This window comes from Acromyrmex echinatior, chromosome 19, assembly GCF_024713525.1.
Source record: "Acromyrmex echinatior isolate Ae372 chromosome 19, ASM2471352v2, whole genome shotgun sequence".
In the NCBI taxonomy this organism is placed as follows: domain Eukaryota; kingdom Metazoa; phylum Arthropoda; class Insecta; order Hymenoptera; family Formicidae; genus Acromyrmex; species Acromyrmex echinatior.
Genome location: NC_141870.1, coordinates 1 through 17,591, shown reverse-complemented (window position 1 = coordinate 17,591; position 17,591 = coordinate 1). Strand labels below are relative to the sequence as shown.

The 17,591-nt window shown below is 34.8% G+C and overlaps 2 protein-coding genes and 1 long non-coding RNA gene across 5 annotated transcripts; 1 reads left to right on the top strand and 2 right to left on the bottom strand.

The window, feature by feature from the left end:
- Nucleotides 1–47: 47 nt before the first annotated feature.
- LOC147906613 (uncharacterized) lies at nt 48–854 on the bottom strand. The gene is made up of 2 exons (XR_015548323.1): nt 676–854; nt 48–562 (listed from the first exon to the last, which is right to left on the bottom strand). It is a non-coding gene; the product is annotated as an uncharacterized LOC147906613 (long non-coding RNA).
- On the top strand, nt 854–5,179 carry LOC105152945 (acylphosphatase-2). The gene is made up of 3 exons (XM_011067510.2): nt 854–1,319; nt 1,821–1,947; nt 3,328–5,179. The coding sequence occupies exons 1-3, from the start codon at nt 1,244–1,246 to the stop codon at nt 3,440–3,442; spliced, it is 318 nt and encodes a 105-aa protein (XP_011065812.1). The 5' UTR covers nt 854–1,243; the 3' UTR covers nt 3,443–5,179.
- Nucleotides 4,511–12,808, bottom strand: Rab3-GAP (Rab3 GTPase activating protein). Of its 3 annotated transcripts, XM_011067511.2 has the most exons (20): nt 12,671–12,808; nt 12,348–12,413; nt 12,164–12,274; nt 11,895–11,976; nt 11,714–11,831; nt 11,442–11,643; nt 11,038–11,365; nt 8,985–9,416; nt 8,505–8,875; nt 8,004–8,414; nt 7,707–7,907; nt 7,236–7,620; nt 7,047–7,141; nt 6,724–6,969; nt 6,472–6,645; nt 6,152–6,333; nt 5,540–5,761; nt 5,187–5,477; nt 4,863–5,015; nt 4,511–4,779 (listed from the first exon to the last, which is right to left on the bottom strand). In XM_011067511.2, the coding sequence occupies exons 3-20, from the start codon at nt 12,222–12,224 to the stop codon at nt 4,630–4,632; spliced, it is 4,104 nt and encodes a 1,367-aa protein (XP_011065813.1). In that variant the 5' UTR covers nt 12,225–12,274; nt 12,348–12,413; nt 12,671–12,808; the 3' UTR covers nt 4,511–4,629. The 3 variants fall into 3 exon arrangements, with proteins under 3 accessions (XP_011065813.1, XP_087272388.1, XP_087272389.1); XM_087416262.1 differs by having other exon boundaries at nt 12,348–12,780; XM_087416263.1 differs by lacking the exons at nt 12,348–12,413; nt 12,671–12,808 and having other exon boundaries at nt 11,714–11,844; nt 12,164–12,209.
- Nucleotides 12,809–17,591: the final 4,783 nt, after the last annotated feature.

Here is a 17,591-nt window from a genome sequence, read left to right as displayed (position 1 = left end):
TGCAACTCCCTCGGATGAAGAGGAAAAAGAGCAGATGCTACGCTATATTCGTTCAGCTGTTTTATATTTATGTTTCAACTTACACTGCATAATAACAACAATTATTCCATTACTATCTATTATACACATATATAATATATGCAGGGAGTGGAAGTAACTCGAATCGTTATTTGTAACTAAGTTACAGTTGCAAGTTACTTTTTGGTAACTTTACTAACAATTTGCACCTTTTACCTTTTTTTTTGCGGTAACTGTGTGGTAACGTAGTTGCATCTTTTTTTGTAACGCCAGTAACGAATTTTACAGATACTTTTATCGTTACTTTACACACGATTGGACACAATTAAACATTCGTAGCGCTTGAGATTAGAAAGTCTCTAGGCACCTGTCCGATGTGATTGGTGGTCATCAATTTTAAAAAAATAATGGAAAAGTAACGAAAAGTTATTTCCTCAAGTAACGGTAATTGTAACAAATTACTTTTAAAAATTGGTATAATTAGTAATTGTTACTTTTTCTATTCAGTAACAAGTCATTGTAATTTGTTACTTTTAAATAATAACTTTCGATTCTGATGATGTGTATAATATTGGGTCATCTAAAAAGTATCCGCGATACTTTGTCACTAGATATATGACCATCAACACACATCTAGTGACAAAAAAACGCGGATACTTTTTAGATGATCCAATATGTATAATATATATAGAATATAGATGAAGCGTTCTAGCGAGTAACGCTACGATTATTCGCTGATGTACATATCTACATATATACAACGAGTGTACATACGGAACTTTCTTTATACTTGTAAAGTACTTATATAATTGTTTCCGTGACACATACGACAAAGTCATGTATTGAATATGGAGCAATAGGTTCATTTTTTTCCGTTCGATTAATGTAAGAATAGATTAGTCTCTGCAACAAAAGGATCGATTGAGTTTGGATCAATGTCAGTGGTGGGGTGAAGAGAGAAATCTATTTGGAGACTTATTGCAGCGGCGCGCAATAAGAATTAGCTATTAGCAAGGCGAGCCGTGAAGCTAGAAAGGTGAAGCATCCACTTTAGAACGAGAACGAGCGTCCGATTGAACAGAATCTGCTCAACGTATATACCTGTGACCTGGTGTGACCGCGGATTAAGCTGCAGTGTATACCCAGCTCTTTGTGCGCATTCTATCTACTTTCGACATTAGAATTATCGACGCGAATTTTGCTGTCTCATTCAATCTCGAACGGGATGCAGGCGGTGGATGATCCCCTCTGCCGGGAACCTTTAGTATCCGTCGAGTTTGAAGTTTTTGGAAAAGTGCAGGGTGAATAAGTACTGTCGAATATCTTATCCTTCACTAGGATGCCTGTCAGGATATAATACTATCATCATGCAATCTCGCTTACTACTTTATTGCCATGATAAATTGCATTGATATCCATTAGTTAGATTTGCAGTCTGCACTCAAGTGCATCATTTCATCGTTGTTTAATTAATATATCCCTTGTAGCAAATTATATTGCAAAACATCGGACACGCGATTCCGATCTTTCACGTATATGGATAGTTAGATAGATGTGAATATACCTAGTACTTTTACACTTTTTAAATTATCGCTTCCCGATCTCTGCACATATTATCCTATAATGCGTGCGCATGGTTCAATTTCATCACAATTGATGTCAAATTCGGTCAAATTGTGAAATGTAGCATTCAATTATTTTTTTTCTTTCCACTCGTGACACATCTAACTTTATATTTATACATAAAACAATCTTGATAACTTAATTATCTTAAGATGAAAGATTCTTCAATGAAATTGCAGGTGTATATTTTCCAAAGTACGTGAGGGATATATGCTTGCAATTGAAAATCTGTGGTTGGGTGAAAAATAGTAAAACTGGCACGATCCTTGGAAAGATGCAAGGACCTCGAGCGCTTGTCGATCAGATGTAAGTCTTGTGAAATGAAATCTATCCACTTTATCGAGCTAAAAAATATATTAGTGAAAAATATATTTAGTAGTTAGAGAAAAGAGCCATCGGTTTATTTATTACGTTACTTATATACGACGACGACGACGACGACGACACGAACAACATTTGCGTTATATGATTTGCGCGGTTCCTTAATCGTACGTGGCCTTGACTAACAATTGCTATACAACAAGCGATATGTCGAAAACTGACTTTAATAATGATTTAATGAAATAATGACGCTGCGACGTGTATCACCTCTTTCCTTCGTCGACGATTGCCACATCTCGCATCTATGCATCGGTACGGCCGTCGACATTGGAAGGGTACAAAGTACACTATTTTATACAAGATAATAATAGTTTCAAAATTCCTAAAAAAAATCTCGAGATAATGGAAACTAGCTAATCGAGCCTCAAGTTCATTGCAAATAACAAATACATGTGCGTATATGTGTTACGATTCTGCAAGAGAACAGAATACAGAATAGAATGCATTTCTTCTCTTGGAAGAAGAATGACTAAGCAAAAAAAAATGAGGAAACGCTTGTTGAATCACACTAAGATGAAAAAATTAAATAATTCTCGAAATGTGAGTTAGATTAGGAATTAAATGCTGATTCATTCCTTCGATCGTAATCACGTAAAGTGCAGTTGCTTATGCGTTAAAATTATTATTTAAAAAATGTTTACACTCGGTGCTAGTCTAATTGCAGCGTATATAATATGATATTAAGAAGATAAAAGAATTTAACACTACATAAATAACAATGAGAGACAATAAGGTCATTAAGGTGAACAACCATCTCACACATTCTTCCTCTTCTCTAATATATCAACCAAAATCACTAAGAGTTCGATAGCTTTGCGTAAAAATATTTGCACTTGGTCCGATTAGCACTTCGCCAATTATAATTTCTGAACGTGTCAAGCATTCATATACAGAACGCGCACTTTGTCAGCGGTAACGACAAATAACGATGTCAATGACGCATTTGGCAACACACCAAACATTTGCATGGCCTTCTTAAACTTGAAATCGATCATAATTCAATTTTTCGTCTGTCACTCGTACATCTTTTTTTTTATTCCTACACTAGATTGTAGTATTCAAAATGCAGTATTTTTCGCTTGCGCCAAACATTAAATATAGATATATCTGTTTTATTTTAAGTTCCAAATGTATGCATTAGTTCAGCTATAGACCTTATATCTGCTGCTTGTGTTTATACTCCTTACAAAAGCACACGTCTGTTTTCACACTTAAAAAAAAATGACAATTTTGCTCTTTATCAGCAAAACGGCATTTACAATATATCTTTAATATATCGTGTAAAATAATAAATCTTATTCTCAGGGCCCAGTGGTTGACATCAGTGGGCAGTCCAGATAGTGAGATACATCACTGCGAGTTTACAAATTGGGAAACTGTTACAAAGCAGCAATATCAAGGTTTCATGATTCGTTTCTAAGAATATATGCACAGTTGAACATGTACATTTAAATTCTAATATTAATGTACACTAATTTGATTTGCATGTGGTATAAGATATGCTCAAAAATTCCGTAACATCTGGAACAGTGTTGTGCGATAATTGTATAAAATATTTTATTTGACACTTTACGTACGATTCGATCGAAACACAATATTTTTTAAATGTATTTTTAACAAATTATATTATCTCTTACAAAAATTTTTAAAATATGATTATTTATAAGGATACATAGCCGAGATAAATGTTACATTCGATAAATACAATGTTAATTAGAACATTTATAATTTAAATTCAACGACAAACTCAATGTGTATAGATTCTTAAAAATTATACACACATATACTATATGTGTGCGTGTGTGTGTACAATATAAATGTAAAGCGCTAGATATATATTATACGTGCATTACGAACGAGGTTAATTAACACTTTCTGTATCACGTTATTTTTGTAAATGATTTGACCATTATGCCATCACATTATGTGGATCACTGATATTTTGTTTGTATTTATTATATTTCTTAATAATATATATTTCTTGATGAATATTAAATAATATATTTCATAATGATTAAAAAAATAACAAAAATCTTATAAAGAAGACCTAATGTATCATATCAATATTGCATCATATCATAATATCATATATATTACGTGATATGATATGCAATGATATACAAAATTATTTTACATTTTTTTATAGTCAAAGTATCTCTCCTCAAATGGCTTGAATGAAAAACGAGTCACGCGGCACGGAACGTGTTAATGTTCCATGATATAGTATAATAACATGCAAACATAAAGTATAATATTATATGTACATACAGATATACAATCGCTCTCCTTGAAACAGAGTATAGCTTATAGACATCGAATTGTATCATAATTCCATTTAGAATTAAATTGTATGTAATATACGCTGAAAAGTAAAGTACGTAATACTTTGTGCTTTCTTTTACGATTTTGCAGCTTGTCATTACCTTTTATATCATTACATATAAACGTTTATTGTCTTTCCATTGATAGAAGACAAATTTCAAGTCTATTTTCGTTTCGTTGTATCAATATATACAAATTGTACACAGCTTGATAAGATTCTTCTATTTTCATGCACACAGTTTTTTACTGCCTAGTATCACAGGATATAGTTGACAAAATCCAAAATTAGTTGTCTTCATAAATAAATGTTGCGTCTAACATTAACAACATAATGTGATAATCACAGTGAGTTTTAGGCAAATGCACTGATATTCGTCGAATTAATTCCACAGTGTCGACATTCGAACAATTTGTATAGACTATTTCAGGCATGTTCTGAAAAAAAAAAAAGAAAAAAAAACTTGAAAAGTTAGCAAAGACAAAAATATCGACAAATATAATAGATTTCCAGCTCTTACCAGGCTTTCCAAATATCTTGTAAGCGCTGGACTCAATCGTGACATTTCTTCCAAAAGATTAGGTGTTTTTGAGAGATACGCCATCATTCTTCTTCCAGCTATAGGCAATAAATTTGCAGCTAGACGTTCAATATCGGTTACCGTTATAGTTACCTAACAACACACACACACACACATATATATAATGAATAGATATAATTAGAGAATAGACGTTTTATGTAGTATATATATAGCATAATTGTAAGCATCTGTATTTTGCGCGCGCGTGCATGTAAATGCGCAAGCGTACAAAAGTAATAAATGAATTTGTTATTATATATTCACCTCTTCTGCCAAACGATCGAAACCATTTATGTACAGCTGACAGGCTTGATGTATTCTCAATTCGTCATTATTAATTTTCCAAATAGACGCTAACATTTGACATTTGCTCATCCACAAGACAGCCTGTGTCGAACTAACCGTCACACCGTCCGTAGTCTCGCGATGAATAAATTCCATCGATGCTGTAATTACTCTACATAAAAATTCTGTACGTATATTATCCCTCTTATCATCTCGGTACCACGTGAGAATTGCTTTGTCTGTTATGTCTTGAAAAAGGTAAGGCTGTACCTAGGCGAGTAACGAACAAATGTATAACACAAATTAACTATCATATCTTGCTATAGACTTACCACAGATTCGAACAAATTATTTAAAGGTTTCAGTATTTTCAGGTTGAGATATGCCATCATGTATAGAACATTAGCCACTTGCACGTGTAGCAAAATTAAGTCGTACCAAGCTGGAATTTGGGAGACAGCTAGTGTGGCAAATGGTTGTGGCCCACCGAAGTGTCCGTCCCATAATTCTTCCGACTTTATTACTACTTTATCTCTTTGTTCGAGTATTTCAGCCTATGTAGTAACATAAATCAATTTGTACATTAGGCTTCTGAGTAATCATCACAGCCATATTGAATCGTGACGTTAGAAGCAAGAAATGACACGTTAACTTTTATTAGGTGCCATTTATAAATAAAGACAATTTGAATAATTTGAAAAATAAAATGATGAAATTGCTTTAAAACATTTGTAAAAATGGACGAAAAATATGTTTATCCTTCCCGACAATCAGTAAATAATCGTAAATTCACTTTTCATGACTAGAAGATTCAGGAGCTTTAAAATTAAAATTAATACAACTTACGACGCCGCGACGCGTAAGTTGCCCCTCTCCCCTCCCCTCCCCACCGCACCGTACATTCGTTACGTAATAATTTACGAATTTTTCCGTACTCTACGTACATCAATAAATATATCCAAGAAAGTAACGCAGTGCTGTAAAAACGTTGTTACTTGAACGTCGGATAAACCAATGTCTTGCATACATAATCTCTCTTTTGGCAACTTTCCAAGTTTATTCATTAATTTTGCCGTCATTTCCATTCTTTTCTTTATATGAAGCATCCATAACAGACAGCAAACACCTGTCGAATAAACGAGTAAAAATATACATATGCAAAAATATACATGCACATGCAGTAAAAATTTACATAAATATTGACATTTTAGAGCAGTTTGCTGAAAAAGAAAGAGAAAAAAAAAAGATACAAAAGTATGTTTACCATGTCTCATATTCTTCATAGGTATTTGTCGTAAAACAGTTAAGGCAGCTGCTAGCGAATCTAGTTGAGTAACATCTTTATCCCATGACATGGCAAACTCCCAGCATAAATTGGCCAATAAAACGCTGCTCGTTAAACTGTATGGGAAATGACGTTTGAGCAGGGTCATATTGTCTGCAGCAGAAATACAACAGATTTAAATTACGACAAAAAGTTAGAGAGCATCATTTTTTAAAAATATTTTTCTCTTGCCTAAAATGCACGCTTCCGTAGTCGTATTAATTTTTGCTTCATCCCCAATCTCTATCGATAAAGAAACAAGTTTTGACCGTTCTTGTTGAGATACTTGGACAGCAGTTGCTTCATTCGTATCGGTGAATTGTAACGAATCTACAGATAATTGTAACTGATCGAACTCTACATCGGTCGTGTCGATTAATCGCGCTGGATCGATACCTGTTGTGCTGAGCCATTTTGCAACCAGTTCAGACACTGAACCTGATTCAACCGGGTGGATGGTATTATTAATATCAAATACATGGAATACTACTAATTATACTAGAGTTTTAATGTACCTTTTCCTCCGGAGAGGATCGATGCTAAACAAGTGTCATTTTTCATAAATGGTAGAGCTAAGAATCGTGTTGTTTCATCCGATACAACTCGTCGACTAGAGTTAGATTAAGACATAGTTTGTTACTATGGTAGTCAAAAATTATAATACTTATTTATGCACTTCCCAATAATTAGCGATAATAACGCACCTAATAACAGCATTCAAAACGGCAATATCCTCAAGGTTCCCAATCAGTAATGCAAATTGACAGGTATCATTACTGACATTTTCCCATTCACTAATTGAACTGTACGTCTCATCATCCGGTGTAACATCATTCGATTTAATCTGTATTTCATCTGTTTTAGTTACATTATTCCCATTTTTAATGTCTTCGTCTTCGTTTCCATTATTCTCCAACCGCTTCTCATTTTGCAATTTCTCTTTGTACTTCTCTAGAGTCATAGCAGTCGCCCTACAAGCTAACGCAGCAGTAAACGCATTGAAAGGTTTCGTAGATTCTGTCAGAATAGTGCGTACATTTTTCCACCATGAGGAAACTTCGTTATATTCAACACATATTTCTTCCACATCTGTCGATTGATTTCAGTCAATTAAATTTCATACGTGCTATGGATATGTAATATTTTAAGCATAAAATAATAGACACAAAATTTACCAGTTAAGAAACAAATGACATGCAGCAGCTGTGTAAAGTGTTTTAATTCAATTTCTGAAAATGTAGCTTCTTCCTTGTGCGACCAATATATTAATGCCAATCGCATGAAAATAAATGGTTGAATGTTACTCTCTTTAGCCGCTTGTTGCCATTTCTCTTTCATATCATCAGAATACATCAGTCCCTGATACATTAAACGTGCTAAAAGATGATTAAAAATCACATTTTATAAAATAAAAATGTACGATACAATCCTATAACTGATAACAGCATATTCACGACACTATTACAACTTACAAATTTCCTGTATATTCTCCTCCTTTATGTCTTTTCGTAATTCAATCATTCCCGATGCGCCCAGTTCGAAACACGATAGAAAGTCAAAGAACGCACTTTCATTCTTAAATTTGACCTTAGTTTCTGCCGAAATGTTATCATCTAAGAAGCTGTTTAGCATTTTAGCTAATTTGATAATACGGTTTACTTCTCGTTCCGAGGTTAATAATATCGAAGATAAACTTTTAGTATTTATTGCGTTATCAGTCGTAATATCGTACTCAGGTGGTACATTGAGTTGAGACTCGACATATTTATAAAATGTAATTATTTGTTGTAACTGCGTTGTCAATTGACGAAGCATCTTAGCGGGAGGTTCCAATTCTTCTTCTTCTTCTTTTTCTTCTTCTTCTTCCTCTTTTCCTTCTACTTCTGTAAAGTATTAACAAAACATAATTCTCATATAATTTATTTATGTATCTGAGCAGCACATTTTACAATGTGGACTCTGCATACAAGTACCTCGTTTTACTACAAAACAATTCGTCGCAGCGAGCAAAGTGTCTGGTAAAATATGTTTGCTATTCATTAAAACTTCTATCGTCTGTATTCGAACTTCATTCGTTTCTAAACCCAAACAAGTATTAGTAATTACGGAAATCAATTTCTCCTCATTGAAATCTTCCTCCCTCAGAAACGTTCTCAGTTTCCTAAGTAGATGTATGTCGCGTGCTCGTTTTCCGTTTTTACTATTGAGCGCAAAGTGAAATGGAACACAAATCTCCTTCAATCCTCCAAGTGGATCAATAAATATACAGGAATATTGCGCTTTATTCTTCGATAAAATGACATTGTCGTTTACCCCCAGAAAACCATAATTAATGTACAATAATCTGCAAAGTATATTAGCCGAGATGATTTGATATGACATGTACATGTATGACAGAATGAAAGGGAAGAAATTGAAAGCAAAGGAGAGGAGATGCGATAGATACAACTTGCCGTCCATTTTTGCTGGCAGTAAAAGTAGTAATTTTTGGACCTTGCTGTATACTCCAAATATCTATTACGCCTTTCTTTGGTGCGTAAATAACTAAAAACAGAGCGGTGCGCAATAAAGCTTTACGTCCAGATTTATCAACGTTCCTACGTATCGCACGATCTCTCTCTTCAGTAACTTCGATCCAACCGCACTGAGCATTGCGATATCCTTTCCACATTCTCAAAGCTATACCCTTTTTATTATTTATCAGAATCACTCTGCCCATAGCGTCCGATATTATTGAGAACATTTTGTTTGGGCTACAAACAATGCAATCACCTTCTCTCATAATATCACTTAAACCAAATCGACACGTCATCGTTTCTACCGATTCGTGGCTAATACTCTTTGATACTTCAGATGTTGCGTTCTTGGAATTTCCACGAAACCATCTAATAAAAAAAAATCATCAATTTATCAATTCAATAAATTAATTCTTGGGACAAGGGACTCGAATCAAAATTTTATTTCGGGTTACGGTCACGGTCAGAGGCTCTATCCAATTTTCGGTTTCGGTTCCGATTCCGATCCTTTTAATGGTTTCGGTCTTTTTCGATTTCGAATCGGAAACATTCGAAATCCAAGCGGTTTCAGCTCTTTATTGACAACGGTGACTGTTTAAATTTCAGTTTTTTTTTTGTTACGGTTATGGGTGTACGATTATCTATTGTAGAAAAAGATAATGAGCATAAATTGCAATTCACGTTTTTTGAAAGAAACATTTTTTAAGGGGGTGTTTACGTTTAAGAGCCGATTTTAAAGGTACTTTTTTGTAAATTTTTTTAACGAATAAAAATTTAAGTATGCTTCAAAAATAATACAGGTCAAAAAATGTATACATGTAAAAAAAAATTTTTTTTTAACGTTCATTTTTTATAAAGTAATAATAAGATGGCACTGAATAGGCTTGCACCGCGGACATGATCAAACGGTGAGGTAAAGGTATAAAAGTGGTATTGTTGGTCTGAAAGCAAAAAATGTAGCTTTTTTTTAATGAGTAGACTTGTAATTCTCGCCTGAACTAGAATTAATATCACATGCATATTTTCAAAATGTCGACAATTTGAAAAAATGATTTGAATTTTGCTCATTTTTTCCTCTTATTTGATCTTCCAAAAAAATAGAAAAAATTAACGTAGACTATTAATTCTAGTTTAGATAATGATATATTCTCTGAATATAATCATAAAAGTAGAAGTCGAACTAATAGTTTTTTTGGAATTATGATCACCATATTCAAAAACGATTTCGAGAAAAACGCGTTTAAAATTTTGAAACATTTTAGTACAAGTATTTCTCCGTTAAAAACGAAAATGACGCTCAGAAAGAAATGAGAAACTCTGCTCCATTTCCATCTAGTTTCTATCCATTGGATAGAAACGTTTTAGAATACCACGGCCTCAAATATCACATCGTTTCATTTTGTATATCTTCGATAATTTTCATTTTTGAAGGAATTTTAAGATTATAAGCTTTCAAAAAAAATTGATTTTTTTTACTCCTTAAACATAGAGACCTCCTTAAAAGAAATCTGGAACGGGAGATGTGTAATCATTTCTTTCCTTTCTTTGCTGCACTTTTTTCTTCTATATCAACGTCAACAATTTGCAGCAACTAATCCTTTGAACTGTTTACAACTTGTTGATAATTTTCTATAGAGCAACATATTAGTCTTACGTAAATAATCATAATCAAGGAAGAAAATAAGAAAGTAACATTCCGTGGACATCCTGTAATATTGCTTTAAGACTCTTGAGTAGTCGCTGTGTAACACAATCGACTGAACGTATCGAAGAAGTTAAAAAATCCAAACCAAAATCTGGAATGAAACCGAACCGAAAAACATTTTCGGTCCGAATAACGTTTCGGTCCATTAGCCTGCACAATGTTTTGGTCCGACAAAAATAACGGTTACAATCCAGTTATCGGTTTTGGTCTGGTCAGAGTCCCTGCTTGGAACCCATCTTGGGGGAATTATTAGATAATATAAGATAAGACAAGAAAAATACTTACGGCACAGCAGTACCGATAGCGTTAGCTAGTTTGCTAGCCATAGCGATAGCAACATCTGACAAGACCGGTGTATTACCACCTTCCAGAGCATAGTGAAATCCTACAAACGGTCGTTTTCCTGTCGCAAGAACTAAATTGTGTTGCGGCGCACTAGATCTATACGTTGCATTATATCCACCGCATATCGAAGCTGTCATTAAATGATCAAAGCTATTTATCGATGTTGTACCAATTACTTCTAAATCATTTGTAATATCTTGATTTTTGAACGCCCATTTTTTATACGATAAATTTGTAACTGGCGGTAAATCATTACAATTCGCCTGGACTGTATGAAAAAAGAATTATGAAATTCAAGCTTCACAAGCAAGAGGAAATACATGTATAATGTGACAATAATGTACCTTTAGCCAAATGATTTCTACAAGCACGTAAAGTGGAAAATAATGGAAATCCTTGTAAAATACAAACTCCACTGTTACATAAAATATAAACTTCTTCACTTGAGCCAGCATCCCCAGCGTGTTTGGATAAGCAAAATGACTGACACTTTATTCCTAGAACCGATTCATTATGAATTTGCTCTTCCAAGAGCAAAGCACCTGTCTAAAGAAAAAACAAAATATATTACAAGAAATCAACAAGATGAATACAAGAAATTAATACTCTCTCTTACTTCCATGTAAAATCTAACAAAGCCTGTATTATAGCCAACAGCTATACAGGTCCAATCTGGACCAGTGGCTTTTCCCAAGGATATTAAAGGTAAACAGATCACAGAGGTTATCCATTCACTGAAATCAATTCCTTATTACAAACATATTATTATCATATAAATATTAATAAATATTACATACTTTGCTTCATTCGTTACTTCTCCATGCCACGTTACATGAAACTTATTTTTTATCTCGTCTAATTCTTGAGATTCCCACTTTGCTGTAAACATGAAAGAATACAATCGAATACAATTGAATTTTATTCATGTTGCGCTCATAAGAATATACGCATGTAAATATAATGGGATTCTTCATTAACTTGTAATCAAATATTGATCTGTTACTGACAAAAAATTATACATACGTGTAAAACCACATAAAAGATACTATATAAGATTTGTACTTACAAGCAAATATAATCATTTTTGTGTTCCAAGCTATCGTAAGTACATCTCCAACTGATGACATTGATATAATACAGTTTTGCAGAGGCAATTCATTCCTTGGAATATATTCGACTGAAAAAATGTAGTGATAAATGAAAATGCGTATATTTAACATAAATTAACGTATCAGTGAAGAAAAACTCACATTTGCTAATGTCATCGCCATAAAGCAATTTTTTAACACTAACAACGTCTGATATATTTGCTATTCCTTTAATTTGACAAGACATTACGCTTAAGTTATGTACAACAATAAACTTTTGGTAACACTCAATTTTTATATTTAATTGTTTTTATTAACCACAGAGTATATATGTGATATAATTTTTAGTATAATATATACAGCATGACTGTACTTAAAACAAATTATTACTTGACAAAGATTAATTCAACCATATATGTAATACTCTTATACTGCTAACGTCACTCAAGAGCTGGCGAAAACATCACGATGCAGACGATATTTACCTTTCGCCAGAGAGAAACCTAAAAGAGGACATGACGGCCGAAAACTTATAATCTGTAACCGCAAATTGCTGCCGCGCACTATTGCCCTCTGATAAAGTGGATGTCAACTACATAGCAAAGACCACTTTTAAAAGTTGTTATGTAGTTTACATCCAATTATACAGAGGGCACGGCAGCATTTTGAGGTTACAGGTTTTGGGTCTTCACGTCCTTTTTCAGGTTTCTCTCTCTCTCTCTCTCTCTCTCTCTCTTTCTCTCCTCTCTGGTCATATTCATGCACAGAGAGGAATCAGAGAGAAACCATGCCGATTTTTTTTTTCCTGCTATCGTCGAAATCGCCTGTACACTGCATCCATTTTCAATTTGAGAACTACGTGACTATATATAATAAATACATTTTCTGACACTATCGATAAAATTGTACCGTCGAAAGTGAATAGGGTTCGTCCCTGTACTAATCCTCAGGATAGAAGCGTACCGATCCATAGGAGGGACAGTTTAATGGATGCTTGAACGAAAAAATAAATATGTAAATAAAAGTTGTTGAATTTTAATAAACGAAATTGAAAATTCAAACAATTTAGTGAATTTCGTCTTATACGTAGGCTGCTGGAAAAGTTTCCGCAAACAATATGAAAAAAAACATGTAAAATTCGGTAAATGGATTTATTGTTTTCCGAAGTACTTCACTTTTAAGATCGATATATTTTTGAATACACTCGAATAATTTTCGAAGCATTTTTTTTTCCACTCTGAGGTTGTAATCTCAGAAATCAATGTACGAAATGTTTCAACAGCTGCTTCAGGCGACTCAAATCGCTCACCACACAACTTCTTTTCAATGTTTGAAAACAAAAAGAAGTCATTAGGTGATAAATCAGATGAATAAGGACAATGAGTCATCGATTCGACAATTTTATTGGATAAAAAATCAACGGTTTGACGTGCTGTGTGACAGCAGGCGTTGTCATGATGAAGGATGATGCGACGATTTCGGTTTATTCTACACAATTAATTTATGACTTCTAGCAAAAGAATTGTTGTGTAACAATCAGTATTTACAGTCCTTCGATCCTCTAAAGCCACGATTGCTACCGGGTGCAGCAGAGAAACTTACTTTTTTTTTAAAGATTAATAAAAACGAAATTATTGCAGATATCAGTATAATTCTTTTTTCCCCTTACAGATCACCTCATCAAATTTTTTTTTTTTTTTCATGCACTTTTGAAAATTACATCTATCAAATGACGGTCGCCGTTGTCTATGCACTGATTGAGTCGATTTCTGAAGTTTCGCGTCACTCTCTGAAGCATGTCCACCGATATTTCGGCGATGGTGTTCCGAACGTTTGTCTTCAGGTGAGCTAGATTAAGTATAGGGGTTAGTACAACTTGCGAATTTGAGATTAGATTTTTTTCCATATAGTACTCACTTGGGTCTACCTTCCTCTGGTATTGGTCCCCCCCTCCAGCCCTCCAATTGGCCTGGGGACTTTTTTTTTTAGGTGGGGATAGGATTAAAAATGTCGGAATTCGAAAATTTCAAGGATGCTATCTCATAGATCTCGATGGGCCAAACACAAAAGGTGGTATACAATTTTGCCCTAGGATTCACGGTTTTGTAGATAGAGGGCTCTGAAGTCACAAAAAAAAAATAAAAATGTCGGAATTTCAAAAGTCTCGCATTTTCCCCATATAACAGGCCCTGAGAGAAGACGAAAATGTTCTATACAATTTTGTCGTATCTGTCACCGTTTGGGCTGTGGACTTTTTGTAAAGTTGACAAAACATTAAAAGGTCGTTTGAGGGATGGGGGTCACCGGAGAGGATGGTTATGAGGAACAAAGTTGTTCCTCTCGTCGAGATACATCGATACCCCTACCCACGAAAATTAAATTTCTGGTTTTTTTTTATTTATTTATTTATTTATTTTTTTTTCAAAATTTTGAAATTTATCAGTCCCACTCAAAAATGAAAGTGTCTAGACGACGTACAGAGACGAAATAGGTATGTAGGACCAACTTTAAGAATTTGAATTTAATTATTCTTTTTTTTTTGAATTTTTTTTTTTTTTGTCCCACACCTTCCAAAATGAAGGAAAAATAAGGGTGTCAAATAAATCCGTATTATAGAAGTCTATAAAGTTTGAGTTAGGTCTGGAAAAATGGGGATTTTCTTTTATTTCCACCATTTATCGATATTTCGGTCAGATCGGGGACCATCGAGTGTTGGTTAGGTCGGAGAGACTGGCACGGAATCAGGTTAAGGGGATTGTACGATAATTTTCGTTTTGAGTCAGTAAGTTTCCCATATACTATGGACAATGCCCGACCGAACCCACATAGTGGCACACCCCCCTCAAGTCTTCTACCCCCCTCAAAACACTACAAAGGTGGGGATGGGGTACAAATGTCGGATTTTGAATCTGATAAGTATGCCATTTTATAGATTTCGACGTGCCAAACACAAAACGTGGTATAGAATTTTGCTCTAGGACTAACCGTTTGGAAACTAGAGGGGGCTGAAGTGTCCAAACTGTGGAATATGTGACTCAATGGATAAGTCAGAGTTCTCTTGACAAAATTTTAAAATTTTTCTATCACTCAAAAAAAAAAAAAAAAAAAAAAAAAAAAAAAATGAAAAAGTGTCTAGTCGACTCGTAGAGAATCGAAATAGGAATGTAGGACCAACTTCTAAGAATTTCAACTTTTCTTTTTTTTTTTTTTTTTTTTTCCCTCACCCTTCAAAAAAAAAAAAAAAATGAAGGAAAAAAAAAAATGAGGATGTCGAAGAGATCTAAACGATAGACGTCTATCAAAAGTTTGGAGTTTGGGTAATGTCTGGAAAATTGGGGAATTCCGGTTAGTTCCACAATTTATTGATATTTCGGTCAGTTCGCAGACCGCCGGGTGTCGGTTAGATCGGAGTGACACGGGGTCAGGTTCTAGAGGTTACTTCCACTGGGTTAGGTCGGGGATGGTTAGGTTAGGTTAGGTTAGGTTAGGTATAGGGGTTAGGTTAGGTTAGGTTAGGTTAGGTTAGGTTAGGTTAGGTTAGGTTAGGTTAGGTTAGGTTAGGTTAGGTTAGGTTAGGTTAGGTTAGGTTAGGTTAGGTTAGGTTAGGTTAGGTTAGGTTAGGTTAGGTTAGGTTAGGTTAGGTTAGGTTAGGTTAGGTTAGGTTAGGTTAGGTTAGGTTAGGTTAGGTTAGGTTAGGTTAGGTTAGGTTAGGTTAGGTTAGGTTAGGTTAGGTTAGGTTAGGTTAGGTTAGGTTAGGTTAGGTTAGGTTAGGTTAGGTTAGGTTAGGTTAGGTTAGGTTAGGTTAGGTTAGGTTAGGTTAGGTTAGGTTAGGTTAGGTTAGGTTAGGTTAGGTTAGGTTAGGTTAGGTTAGGTTAGGTTAGGTTAGGTTAGGTTAGGTTAGGTTAGGTTAGGTTAGGTTAGGTTAGGTTAGGTTAGGTTAGGTTAGGTTAGGTTAGGTTAGGTTAGGTTAGGTTAGGTTAGGTTAGGTTAGGTTAGGTTAGGTTAGGTTAGGTTAGGTTAGGTTAGGTTAGGTTAGGTTAGGTTAGGTTAGGTTAGGTTAGGTTAGGTTAGGTTAGGTTAGGTAGGTTAGGTTAGGTTAGGTTAGGTTAGGTTAGGTTAGGTTAGGTTAGGTTAGGTTAGGTTAGGTTAGGTTAGGTTAGGTTAGGTTAGGTTAGGTTAGGTTAGGTTAGGTTAGGTTAGGTTAGGTTAGGTTAGGTTAGGTTAGGTTAGGTTAGGTTAGGTTAGGTTAGGTTAGGTTAGGTTAGGTTAGGTTAGGTTAGGTTAGGTTAGGTTAGGTTAGGTTAGGTTAGGTTAGGTTAGGTTAGGTTAGGTTAGGTTAGGTTAGGTTAGGTTAGGTTAGGTTAGGTTAGGTTAGGTTAGGTTAGGTTAGGTTAGGTTAGGTTAGGTTAGGTTAGGTTAGGTTAGGTTAGGTTAGGTTAGGTTAGGTTAGGTTAGGTTAGGTTAGGTTAGGTTAGGTTAGGTTAGGTTAGGTTAGGTTAGGTTAGGTTAGGTTAGGTTAGGTTAGGTTAGGTTAGGTTAGGTTAGGTTAGGTTAGGTTAGGTTAGGTTAGGTTAGGTTAGGTTAGGTTAGGTTAGGTTAGGTTAGGTTAGGTTAGGTTAGGTTAGGTTAGGTTGGGTTGGGTTAGGTAGGTTAGGTTAGGTTAGGTTAGGTTAGGTTAGGTTAGGTTAGGTTAGGTTAGGTTAGGTTAGGTTAGGTTAGGTTAGGTTAGGTTAGGTTAGGTTAGGTTAGGTTAGGTTAGGTTAGGTTAGGTTAGGTTAGGTTAGGTTAGGTTAGGTTAGGTTAGGTTAGGTTAGGTTAGGTTAGGTTAGGTTAGGTTAGGTTAGGTTAGGTTAGGTTAGGTTAGGTTAGGTTAGGTTAGGTTAGGTTAGGTTAGGTTAGGTTAGGTTAGGTTAGGTTAGGTTAGGTTAGGTTAGGTTAGGTTAGGTTAGGTTAGGTTAGGTTAGGTTAGGTTAGGTTAGGTTAGGTTAGGTTAGGTTAGGTTAGGTTAGGTTAGGTTAGGTTAGGTTAGGTTAGGTTAGGTTAGGTTAGGTTAGGTTAGGTTAGGTTAGGTTAGGTTAGGTTAGGTTAGGTTAGGTTAGGTTAGGTTAGGTTAGGTTAGGTTAGGTTAGGTTAGGTTAGGTTAGGTTAGGTTAGGTTAGGTTAGGTTAGGTTAGGTGAGGTTAGGTTAGGTTATGTTAGGTTAGGTTAGGTTAGGTTAGGTTAGGTTAGGTTAGGTTAGGTTAGGTTAGGTTAGGTTAGGTTAGGTTAGGTTAGGTTAGGTTAGGTTAGGTTAGGTTAGGTTAGGTTAGGTTAGGTTAGGTTAGGTTAGGTTAGGTTAGGTTAGGTTAGGTTAGGTTAGGTTAGGTTAGGTTAGGTTAGGTTAGGTTAGGTTAGGTTAGGTTAGGT